The 11,617-nt window shown below is 37.0% G+C and overlaps 1 protein-coding gene across 1 annotated transcript in view; it reads right to left on the bottom strand.

The window, feature by feature from the left end:
* Positions 1 to 1,005: 1,005 nt before the first annotated feature.
* Positions 1,006 to 11,617, bottom strand: part of LOC110106677 (protein ENHANCED DISEASE RESISTANCE 2-like) — a 31,313-nt gene continuing 20,701 nt past the window's right edge. Inside the window, exons 11-22 of the mRNA XM_020836639.2 lie at positions 8,199 to 8,263; positions 8,042 to 8,113; positions 7,767 to 7,922; positions 7,309 to 7,502; positions 7,181 to 7,220; positions 6,943 to 7,091; positions 6,736 to 6,837; positions 4,745 to 4,789; positions 3,559 to 3,699; positions 3,371 to 3,466; positions 3,147 to 3,248; positions 1,006 to 1,533 (exon numbers count right to left, since the gene is read on the bottom strand). Of these exons, the coding sequence (XP_020692298.1) occupies positions 1,420 to 1,533; positions 3,147 to 3,248; positions 3,371 to 3,466; positions 3,559 to 3,699; positions 4,745 to 4,789; positions 6,736 to 6,837; positions 6,943 to 7,091; positions 7,181 to 7,220; positions 7,309 to 7,502; positions 7,767 to 7,922; positions 8,042 to 8,113; positions 8,199 to 8,263 (1,276 nt within the window). The 3' untranslated portion in view covers positions 1,006 to 1,419. The remainder of the gene's footprint in view (positions 1,534 to 3,146; positions 3,249 to 3,370; positions 3,467 to 3,558; positions 3,700 to 4,744; positions 4,790 to 6,735; positions 6,838 to 6,942; positions 7,092 to 7,180; positions 7,221 to 7,308; positions 7,503 to 7,766; positions 7,923 to 8,041; positions 8,114 to 8,198; positions 8,264 to 11,617) is intronic.

The raw sequence follows: 11,617 nt of genomic DNA, 5'->3' as shown, positions 1-11,617 counted from the left end.
AAATGCGGTTTTGGTTGATGCTGAAGTTTCTTTGTCTCCAAATGCTCTGCCTTTTTTTCCTTCGTCTGTTGAAATTAATCAATTGGTTGTGAATGAGGGTATCAATCTGGTGCCGGATACCAATGTGAGGTTGGTTTCTAATGTTGTTATGCAAGAGTTGGTTCCTACCGAGGGTGCTAGGTTGGAACAGAGCGTTTACGCTGATCGGAATCAGAGTAATGGTTATGATGTGGTTCCTTTGGTGGGGGAACTAAATGCTAATAAGGATGTGCAGGGCATGTTGGTTAATTCTCAGAATTTGGTTACTGTTCCTGTGAAGTTAATGGAATCCCAAAATGTTTTGGGTAGTAAGTCTGAAATGGTTGTTGGGTCTCAATGTGACTGGTCGAATATTTCATCGGAGGATAACTGGGATTCTGAACCAGTTTCAGATCCTGATTATGATTTTAAGATGGTTTCGGATAGAGCTTTGAAGGGAGATCATCGTGGGAAATTTTGGAATCGTGGAGGTAAAAGAAGATGATCTGGTTTCCTTCTCTTAATTTTTGCGAATTTTCCGGTGGGTTGTTGCAGGGCGATGATGTGGCTGGGACTCCCATCCTCATTGACTTCCTTGTGGCAACCGACGGTGTTTCATTCTCTTCTGGATGGTCCTTGCGAGGTCTCGAGGATGTTTGTTGTTCTGACTGATTGCTGAGCCCTCTTTTGGATTGGTTTTATCCTTGTTTTGTTTTGGATTCTTTAGCTCTTAGGTTTTATTTTTATTTGTTGTTTTTTTAGAGAACTTGTGTTTTGTGTTGGTTTTGTAACCTCCATTTTATTAATGTTATTATCCTTTTATGAAAAAAAAAAAAAATGCTGCAAGCAAGCTACACAAATTATTTCATTTTCAGAAAAAGATAAAACTTCTACAGTTAAATTTATAGTGGTCGAAAATAAAAGCCCATTTCAAATTCACATGATGTTAAAAGGATCTGCAACCTAATAATTAAAGAAGAATGCAAATTTTATACTAAGTATAGTTTCACATAATTTATAATTACTCTTTGTTCCCTCGTCAACAACATTGGCCTTCTATCATTTTGTACAATCAATGAAATTTGCTACATTTTACATCATAGTCGTTCGTTTGCCAAACAGAATTAAAAACTTAAAAAAAGTAAAAATAAAAGCCCAAAGTTCCCATCTTTGCAGTGCAGCAGATACAATGAATTATTCAAAGCTCTGAAACACTACTTATGATCAGTAACAGCTTATCTGAACATGTTATCTATCTACGTTATAGATACCCTCTGGATACTCTGCTTTAGAAGGGCCAGACAAGAACCAGCTCTGCTTTAGACCGATTTTATGAAACATTTTAACGAGCCAGAAAATATTGAAAGAATTTGAGATGAGAGATCACAATTTTAACGTCTCTTATTCAGTTGAGGTGTTGGGCTCAAGTTGTGGAACTATAGCAGAAGAAAGTTCTAACCGCGAAACACGAACAGCTCCAATGAGCCGTTCGGGGAGCTCCTCATAAGTGTTTGCCTGTTTCAGACAATTTTAGAATGAGCAAAAGGCAGAGAAGGTTTTGTAGAAAACTGCAGCAGTAATTAAATGGAATGAGAGGATCCAAAGCATTAAGCAATTTTTTTAATTGACAGACATAAGCAGAAGATTAAAGCAGCAGACGGAAGCTTGGATACACAACGGGAAATAAATATCAATGTAACTTAAATAGCGTGGTGTTTACTTTCGGTTAGTCTCTTCAATATAATACAAATGTGTTGGAAAACCCAAAAAAGAGGACACCACGAAGTGCAAGAAAACTTCCCATATATTTTACTTAATGCTTTGATTATATCTGAGATAACCCATTAACTATATTAAAATAATAGATATGAATTACCCTAATGTTATTATTAATTCTTATACATTACTTGTGTATTTTATTTAGTCCAACCTCATTAACAATGATTGTACTTCAAGAAAAGGGGAAGGAGTCCGTATGGCAGTAAGAGTGGGTGACTATCTTTCTTTTATTATACATATTTTTTGAATGCGCTTAGAGATTCACATGTAAACAGTACAAAGACTTTTGGGGTATGTAAATAAATTTTAAAGATTTTAATAAATCTCAATTTAAATCAAGATGTGTATTTATTTGAGGTATTATATATACTTCCTATTATGAAAATCTTGATATGCTATGTTTAAATAGTGTTAGGATAGTTTGAATAGACTACTTTTACTTATCCAATTATGATATCAGCATTTCAGAGTAGGGTAAGTACGAAGAAGGTCTGTTCAGATTCTTCTTCTCTGTTACACTCTAGTTTGACTATAGAGGGGTCAAAATGGGGTGTGACAATCTTCACCTCTTCTAGCCGGCGGCAACACCCAGACGAAGCCTTCCCCATCTGCTGCAAAACCTCTACAACCGGCCTTCCTTTGGCCTCGACTCCAGACCCGACGTTGAACTTCTATCGCTACTTCCAATCCCTTCCTTTAGCTCTGCCCTAGCCGCAAGACACGCGAACAGCCGAACATCTCCATCCGACCTCCTGCATTGGACTTAGCCGCTACTTTTTCCAAACCTGTAGAACTTAGACCTCTTCGATCTTATTCTAGTTCCTGTAGTCGAACCTGCTCATCCACTCATAGCCATTTGATCCTCCTCTAGCCCATCTCAAAGCCCATTAATACCAAACCCGAACCCAAACCATATGGCAAACGGGTTGACCTAAACCCAAAAATTTTCAGGTCGGGTCCGGGACGAGTTTTGGGTCGTGTCAAATTTTAACACCCCTATTCTTAAAGAACTCAATTTTTAATTTTTAAAGCAGAAAGCGCATGACATCCATAATTTACTTTTAAACCCCAAGGTTCGATCATTAGAGAGTAAAACTAGAGATTACTAGGAAACAATTGATTTGAAAAAAAAGTTTGGCTGATGATTATCAAGCAAAAATTACTGCTAATGCATGAAATATTGGCTCACCATAAACAGTTGGGATGTCTAATGATAATGAACATCATTTGTACTTATAGGGAAAAAATATTTAATGAACTTCTGCTCCATAAGAACTTAGCTAGCATTTACTATATTAAGGGGATCTAGAACTTCATTTTAACTTAGATAAAAGAATCTATGTAGGTACCTGTATAAGGAAGGCCATGTCGACTACCAAAGTAGTAATCACACCAAAGACTAATCCCAGAACTCCATTAGCTACAGTGGAAGAACCAATGTCAATATCAATCTGCAAGAATCAACCCTGTTAGAAATCTCATTATCCAACTTATGCTATGATGACATTTCAGTTATCAAAGAAATCAAAGAAACCATTTTGTGTTATATATAACCTATTTCTTTTTTTCTTACTTCCAAGTATTTTGGTCCACGAATATAGGTACAATCAACTGCTTTTCCTAGTAAGCATGGGGTGCTTCCGACACTTTGACGAACTATCCAAGAACCCTGAAAAAAAGAAGCAGCTGGATTCATGTCAACAAGGCCTGGCACAAAACTAGAATCAGCGCAATCAATAGAAAGAAAATAGCAAATATAACCTTAGGAACAGAGGGGATTAGCTTGAATCTACTGTTTCGGAATTCATCATCACCGTCAACAAAATGTTGCAGCAATGACCCAGAAACTAGTGGTTTTGACACAAAATAAAAGACCATACTGTAATGGGTTGAACCTGGAACCTGCAAAATAAGAGGTTATTCTATTATGATAAACAAAGGACCTACGTAAACAACTGCAACTAGAGGGGGGAAAAAGCAATTTTAGTATCGCAGCAAGAATTTTGGTCAGCTGCACTTGAATGAAACATACAGAGATCAAGCTATTTCACAACATCACTTGCAGATGTTAGGAGGCGGAAGACTTCAAACCAAGCCAATTGATCATAAATGCATCAACAAGACGTTAGTAAGGTACCAGACAATCTTCAATTCTCCCTACAGATTAAATCTAAATAGATCATTGGTTACAATTAGTTGCCATATTTTCAAACCTTAAAATTCCAAAAGCACATCATCCAGAAAAGTTTATCAAATTTTATTTAACAACAATCTCTATATACAGAGCAATAATTAAAATGGAAGATCTTTCTGTTGAAGATTAAAATACCAGGAAAAATTTTCCATTTCCAAAATGGAGCTCTCACCAAATTATGAAGATATTTTTTATAGATTAAAAGTTTCACCAAATTTACTGAGAAAGCATTCATAAAAAGGTAGAAGGATTGGTAGATCTGAAATTTTAAAAGAAAAATAGTTCAAAAAAACAAGAATACCTCAATGTTGAAATTCAAGCACCTAATTTGATACTCTGCGAGTAAAGAAACAATAAAAACACTATCCACTTATTTTTCTTTAAACATAGAGAAATAAAGCGGCAAGATAGGTTGTTCAAAATTTTATGTTGAACGGATTGCATTTCTGAGTCTAAATTGGGCAAGGGTATCTCCTTTCGGACTACCCAAGCTAGAAAGCTCAAGCGTTCATAAACCAAATCAACTCAACCAAGCCCAATAAAACAAGATTAAGGCTCAAAACAATAGTTTGATTCTTAGGCTGGCAAAAACTTGGTAAATTTAAAATGGTATAAAACAATTAGTAATGTTTAATGACTGGATGAAGAGAAGAGAAAGATTGTTAGACTAGCCAAAAAAATGTGAAGTAACCAAACCAAACCATTTGATTCCCATGTAAGAATGCATAAAGAGAAGAGTAAGCAAATACTCACTTGAACATTTACGACCAAAGTGAACAGTCCTTTCTCAGAGGCAACCTGCATCAGCAAATCAAAGGAAAGAAGTTCTCACAAGGTGTAAATGCAAATGTCACCGTTCCAAAAATAGTTGCATTGCAAGCTAAAGCGTTTCTCCATTCATAACGATAAAACGAAGAAAAGAAAAAGCAATTAAACACTGAATAGACATATACTCTTATATACTTGAGGTACTGATACGTTCACAAAACTTGCACAATTATATTAAATAGATTTGAAAGAAATCCCATAAGAAAGCCTTCTGCCTCAGCAGATTCTTCAAGGTTTGATTCTACACAAGTATGAATTCTTGCAAACTTTCCTGACTTTGTAGCTTTGAGAATTTGTTTTCTTTAAATAGAATTGTATGCTGCAAGTAATCATATAACAACAGGAAATCCAATAAGCATTCCATTACTTGATCTCCATAATCTGGAGCACACTGCAGTTAAGGTCCGCTGCAGTTTGAATCAAATAACACCATAGGAGGGCTAAATTTTTTTTATCAGTGGGCATTCCATGGAATGTTAAAGAGTTGATGGTCCAACAAAAACAGCTTTAGCACTGCTGACCTAAATCTCTAGTAATTGGGTATTAAGATTTCAAGTTCAGCTGTACGTGTATAAAGTTTCTGGCTAAAGCTGGGCCTAAAGTTTATAGTTTACGGTTAAAATTTGTTGGACTTGGGCCTCGTAACCTTTGCCTGATAAAAAATTAACTGTTTTGCAATCCCATAGAGATCAACACTGCCTCTAACAGACAAGCCCAAATAAGGGCATAGGTTGTAGAAGATTTCAGTTAGCCATCTCAAAATTCAACTTCCTTATAGGATGAATATTGCAAAGTCTGCACTCTAAAATTGTTAAGATTATTTACCAAAAGTACAGTAAATGAACTACCTTGCCTCAATATGGAAGGCATAGATGACACGCAAAAGGCAATTTGGTTAGTAGTTGCAAAAAAATATTCAAATAACCTGAAACTATGACCAACACAATAAAATACAACTAGTGTTGATGATGGCAAACCCTTTCAAGAATATATTTTTCCTGACGATAAGATAATTCTAGAGATAATCTAATGGACCTGAAACTTCATTTGGCCAGTCACTTAAAGTTTAAAAAAGGAAAAACGTTAAACTCACTTTTTTCCTTCAAAAGAATAATTTTGCGCCTAGCATGAAGCAACGGTACTCTTACTACATCTACATGTTTAAGAGAGTATGCAATAATAATATGATCAGCAAAGGTAAATCTGTAACCACAAATAAATATTTCACCTTTTTCTACCCACATAGCAAATTTATGGAGGCCCAGACAGACAAATAAATCTTAGACCAACGTTTATGACAATAACTTCATCAAATTAAGGGGTTGTTTGGTTGGAAGTAAAATGGATATAAAGTAAAGGGAATGCAAGGGTTTTGAAAAGTTTAGTGTTTGGTTGGATGAAAAAAAAAATGCAAAGTAAAGCATAATAAATGTAGCGTAAAATCATTTAGCGCATTTTTGAGGTAAATGGTTCATCGCAAGCAAGCTCGGCCACAACCAGCAACCGCGACCCTCCAGCCGACCACAGCCGCCCTCCATCCACCTCCACCCACCATTGAACACCACCGCCGCTGACCACCGGCCGCCGGAGCTGCCACCACCTGTCGGGCGCCACCATCTTTAAACTTTATACTACATTAATTTTACTTCAACCAAACAAAATGAATTTACTTTACAATCATCCAAACAACTTCAAAGTATTCATTTTACACTGTATTCTTTTTTTTTTTCCCCTTTTTTTAGCCAACCAAGCAGCCCCAAAAGAATTTCAATCAGGAGCTAGCAGATCAATTTCAAAACCATATGAAATTAATAATAAATTACATTCAAGAAGTACGTGGTCACTATCATATTTCATAACAAAAAATGTGAAAACACTAGATTTCAGAAAACAGATCGAACTAGTATTCATCTTACCTGAACCGCACAGCCTTGTCTCCTCGCAACATGGTCCATCCTTTTCACATCCTTGAACCAATCAACTGCTACAAGCTTCATAAAAGGCTTGCCTGCAGGTATCTGCAAGACAAAACCTATTCCATGATCAAAAGAAGCTGGAAAAGGCACTTCTAAGCTCAGCACCAAAAAAAAAAAGTTTTTTTGTTCAATATGGTTATTAATGACCTTTGTTTTGTCATAACAGAACGTCTTGCCACGGACTTTGAAGTTGTTTCCATCAGGCATTCTCCAACAATCTCGAATATTATCACGATCATCACGTCGTAAATTGCCAGAAAAGGATGACAAATCAAGCTGATCCAATGGATCCTCATCTGGACATATCATTGAAATAATCACATTATAGACATTCTTTTAAGTGCTTCTGACTAATGGCATAACCACAACAGGATATGCCACGAACCTGGTTGCTTCACAGCATTCTCAGCCTTGACTGAGTCCATCTAGCAAAAGCAAGGTATAAATTTTCACTTATGCAGACAGAATTTGAAGAAAAAAAATATGCATTACACACATATTAAGTCTACCAACCATTTCTTCAGGTTCGTGAATCTGGCAATCTTCATCCTCATCTGATTCTTCATCCAAAGGAATTGACTGATTAGAGTAATCATGGCTTTTCCCTCCTTTCTTGGAAGAAACTGAACCTGAAGATATGCTCATCATAACTGGTATCCTTGGAACTGTGTGAGTTTCATCAGTTTGGGAAAACCATTCACGCAAACCTGCGGAAGGAAGAAACAAAATTTGAAATGAAAAAAAGAGTAATCATTATGACGTACATGAACAAATACATCTACTGCTAAGGCGCAGAAAAATAAACATCCTTTCAAGAATTAGAGAATTGAAGGTACTTGAGCGACTTAGAAGTAACAAAAGTAAATAAAAAAATTAAAATAATCATGCTAAAGACCACAATTGTAGTTTTTGATTAATTATATTATAAGTTTAAACAACCAAATTGAGCTACTAGTGGAGAAGAGGAGCACCAGCTACACTGTTCAACATCTGAATCAAACAATGTTGCTGAAATGATGGAAAATAACCAACACCCCATCCTTTTAAATCAATTTGCATGAGATGTTCAACTTTTGTTCGAGTTCTCCCATTACGGGATTTTAGAGGAGAAATGTTGAATCCACCACCTACACACAAAGGAGAAGCTAAGCATTTGTAGATATTATTACAAATTACAGTTTCAAGGACATCTAAATTTTGCTCAATGCCCTTAACATCAGATTATGGAGCAGAAAATAAAAGGTACTCTCAATATGGGCCCTGACAAATCCTGGTTGTGCGCTGCAATTTGGATGCTCCCTAGACCGAAAAAGCACAACTGCATAAACGAGCAACAGGGCATTTACACTAGATGGATGTGCCCAAGGGGAAAATGGAAGGGGTAAACTAACTGCAAGTCTCACCATAGCTTCCATCATCATTACGTCTCCAATAACGCACATAGCACAGATCACGTGGCCACACAAGCCTACAAAATAAGTTAGTTTAGCCCAGCATAATTATTGCCATCATGTTTAAGATATCCGGCACATGTAGGAGAACAATCATATTATGGTAGAGAAGCAAAGAAAATAACAAGATAGAACGCAATGAGTATCTTTAAAAATAAACCAACATCACTTGTTTCTAAAAGTGATTGTATCTTTAAAATTAAAGAAGACCCATGTGATCCTACTATGAATCATTGATTTTGTACAATGAACATTCTTCCACTTTTCTCTAATGGTGATTTGTAAAGAAGATATACATAATATGACGAGCGAGCGAACTATAGTTTTAAAATCTTACTCCAATGAAATAGTAACTTCGTCCTCCATTTATATGTTCAAGGAAGTCCCCTTGCTTATATTCTAAAGCCAAATGTAAAAATCCTCATGACAACTCCCATGTAGTCTCCTAATGCCTATTTGTTGGCTACTTTTCTTTATATTAAAGTATTTATTAAATTGGAGCCTCATAGAATCCTTTACATGCAAAATGCCTTGCTACTGGATAACTTCGTATAAGTTTGCTGACATTGCTGATGCTGCCGTGCCAATTCTTTTACTTTTATATTCTTTCAGATCAATGTTTATATCTAAGTATTACGCTTTCTTTATGCAAAAGTGGTTTTTAGTCGTTGTTCCTTTACACTGAAAAAGGTTCAATATTCCAGAATCAAGCCGCTGATGTGGGAGGAAATATTTTTCCAACTCTTCAACCACATGATTAAATCTGCAAGTTATGCACGTAAGCTTATTTAGCAGTAGGCCAACCTGCAAAATAAAATTTTGAATAGTGGAAAGCATCATGATCAAGCATGCAAAGTATATATTCTACTTCTAGAAACCATAAAAAATTCTAAAGCTCTCTTCAGCTCTTTCACTTCTGAATATCACAAACCCTCATACATCTTGACTACGCTGTCATCTTCTTTCAAATGTCAATTCCAACTCCATTCAAGAGATGCAATCTCCAACCACAATCATAGAACCAAATGCCTAAAGGTTATCCATCAAAGTTGTAACTTAAGAAAAAATTCAGCTAAAAAGTTTAAGCTGAAAATGCACTTCAAATTAAGGTACAGCAAAGGGAGAAACACATTCAGGAGTTGCAGGAAATTGGAGAGTTTATTAAAGAAGAATAAATCCATATTGCTATGGTTTCTAATTCACAGCATAAGAAGGAGATTTTGGCAGACCAATAATTTTATCAACCAGATCCTTTATTTTATCAATTTTAAGATTGCAAGCAAAACATGTAGTATTTCAAAGGAGTAAAAGTTAACTATAAATGCAAGGTCTGATAATATCAGAATTACATGCAAGTTATCAAACTCAATTAGCTACAATCATTTTTTTCTAAAAAATGTACTGAATGCTCACTCAAAGAGAAGAAAAATAATACGCGCATCAATACATGGTGCCGGCAATTATTTTCTGTACCTACATGTACCTACTTTTTTTCACCAATTCTCATGGATTTTCCAAAGTTCCAACATCAAGGGCAATCACAACTTATTAATAATGTAGCCAACTTGCTAATGCTTGCATTGATCTCATATACCAATCAGAATCTACACTGGCATAAAAAATCAAACAGATGCAAAAAAGACTGCAGCATGACTTCTGAAGCAGCTTGATAATATCATCATCATCATTAACATGCTAAATAGGTGACCAAAAGTTGGTGTATAGCATGATCAATAGCTTATTGTGTTCAATGTATCATGAAATATGGAGAACAATAGTGTCAGATATCTATGAAGAGGCTGAGCTAGTTCAACCTCGGCTCAAGATCATACTAGGGTTGCCTTGGATGGCTAATAGCTCAAGCCATGTCAAACCTTAAAAAACAGACTGACTAATTCAACCTCAAGCAGGCTTCAAATCACTTTCAGTTATTCATAGAACAATTTTTTATCTCATCTTTTAGCTCAATTTTAGATAGAAACTCATCTCAGATTGAATTCTCTGCATCTTCAAAATCAGAAGACTGTGGACTTTTAAAATAGGGATAAATGCATTCAACTGATGGCTCAAAATTAAAAATATGCAGTGAAGAGGACTGACACCGGCTCCGACTCCTCGAAGGGTGGCTGCTGGTGACTCTGAGCTGGATGTCCCCGGGTCTCTGCTTACTCCTTCGCCTGGTAGCTTGAGAATTCGAAGCAACCTGCGGGCGGGAAAAAGAACAGAGGAAAAACAAAAACAGAACAATCTGTTTTGGATAATACCAAATGATAACCTCCTTTATTTACAGAGAACAAAACTATTTATACATCAAAGAAAGAGGCTAAGCACTGTAGCCTAATATAGCTACAGGAAATGAAAATTAAAAAAAAAAACAGAGGTAGCCGTTAGCTCCTACGTCATTCACCCGGGGTGGCAAGGCAATCTTCCAAGTCATAGTGGGGAGTTAGATCAGACACGTTGAAGATGGCCGACACATTATAGTTCCCTGGAAGCTCGATCTCATATGCATTGTCATTTATCTTTCTGAGGACTCGAAACGGTCCGTCCGCTTTGGCCTTAAGCTTTCCGAACGGCCCAGGGGGAAATCGCTCCTTCCTCAGCTTTATCCAGACCTTATCGCCGACTTCAAAGATGACTGGCCGTTTGTGCTTATTGGCTAGTTTTTGGTATTTGGCATTCTGTTGGGCGATCCGAGTTTGCACTTGTTGGTGTAGTCGTTTAATTTCTTCACTGCGCTGCTCTCCTTCCTGACTGTAAGAAGAATTTGACAATGCGGGTAATAGATCTAAAGGAGTCAGCGGATTATTACCATAAACAATTTCAAACGGACTGTGTCCCGTCGACTGGTTGGGGGAGCGATTGAATGCGAACTCAATTTGAGGGAGAATGAGATCCCATTGCTTCAAGTTCCGGCCTACAAAACAACGCAGTAGATTCCCTAAGCTGCGGTTAACAGTTTCAGTCTGTCCATCCGTTTGCGGGTGGGCGGCGGAGCTGAACTGGAGTTTAGTGCCTAACTTCCCCCATAGTGTTCGCCAAAAGTGACTGAGGAATTTGACGTCTCGGTCGGAAACAATGGTTCTCGGAATGCCATGGAGGCGTACTATTTCTTTGAAGTAGAGGTCTCCAATGTGAGTGGCATCCAAAGTTTTGCTGCAGGCGACGAAATGAGCCATCTTCGAGAATCTATCGACGACGACCATCACTGAGTCCTTATTTCGCTGGGTCCGTGGAAGTCCAACGACGAAGTCCATGCTAACATCATCCCATGGCCGAGAAGGAACATGTAAAGGAGAGTATAGTCCGGCATTGGTGAGCGATGTTTTCGCTCTGTTTCAGGTTTGACAGCTTCGAGTATACCGACCCAC

This window comes from Dendrobium catenatum, unplaced genomic scaffold (assembly GCF_001605985.2).
Source record: "Dendrobium catenatum unplaced genomic scaffold, ASM160598v2 fragScaff_scaffold_998, whole genome shotgun sequence".
Classification (NCBI taxonomy): Eukaryota; Viridiplantae; Streptophyta; class Magnoliopsida; order Asparagales; family Orchidaceae; genus Dendrobium; species Dendrobium catenatum.
Note: the sequence above shows the minus strand (reverse complement) of the source record. Positions and strands in the feature narration are given on the sequence as shown.